This window comes from Alligator sinensis, unplaced genomic scaffold (assembly GCF_000455745.1).
Source record: "Alligator sinensis unplaced genomic scaffold, ASM45574v1 scaffold647_2, whole genome shotgun sequence".
NCBI classification, from domain to species: Eukaryota; Metazoa; Chordata; order Crocodylia; family Alligatoridae; genus Alligator; species Alligator sinensis.
Genome location: NW_005841832.1, coordinates 3,185,566 through 3,186,145, shown reverse-complemented (window position 1 = coordinate 3,186,145; position 580 = coordinate 3,185,566). Strand labels below are relative to the sequence as shown.

Below are 580 nucleotides of genomic sequence, written 5' to 3'. Positions count from 1 at the left end.
CCCCCCCCCGCAGGGCTCCCAGCTGTGGAGTTTCCTTCTAACAGTGCCCCCACCCACAGACTCCCCCAGTGCTGCAAGTTTCCCTAAAGCAGTGCCCCAAGCCAGCTGGCCCCTGCCAGGAGCTGAGTTGCCTGGTAGCAGGAGCCAAGAACCAGGCCCAGCAAAGCTCTGCAGCAGATGCTGACAGTTTGCTAGGGAGGGTGGTTTCCCCACCCCAACCAAGGTGCAGGGAGTAGCCTATATCTAGCACAGCACAAAATGGCCCAGGGGCTGCAAACTTCCCTGCCACAGGGCCCTGGGCTGGGGGGGGGAAAATGGCAGCTTAGTCAGGGATGATCCTGCCTTGACCTCAGGGTCCCTTCCAGCCTGGCTTTCTGTGACCCTGTTGTATTGTCCTCTAGGGAGAGAAGCCTGAAGTCCCACCAGAGCATGAGGATGAGGGGTCCATGGTGTATACAGAGAACGAGGAAGAGGAGGAGAAGAAAGAGACTGATGAATAGCAGAGTGGCAGGGAGGGGGTGGGGTCACTGCTGTATCAATTATTCCCCTGGATTTATTGGGGGGGTTGGGGGGGAGCCTC

General features: G+C 58.6%; 2 protein-coding genes across 2 annotated transcripts in view; both read left to right on the top strand.

Annotated features, from left to right (window-relative positions):
* LOC102385472 (excitatory amino acid transporter 2-like) overlaps positions 1-523 on the top strand; it is a 6,117-nt gene extending 5,594 nt beyond the window's left edge. Inside the window, exon 10 of the mRNA XM_025192249.1 lies at positions 402-523. Within this exon, the coding sequence (XP_025048034.1) occupies positions 402-500 (99 nt within the window). The 3' untranslated portion in view covers positions 501-523. The remainder of the gene's footprint in view (positions 1-401) is intronic.
* Positions 1-580, top strand: part of LOC112547860 (GTPase HRas-like) — a 27,004-nt gene that overhangs the window by 6,716 nt on the left and 19,708 nt on the right. The window lies entirely within an intron of this gene.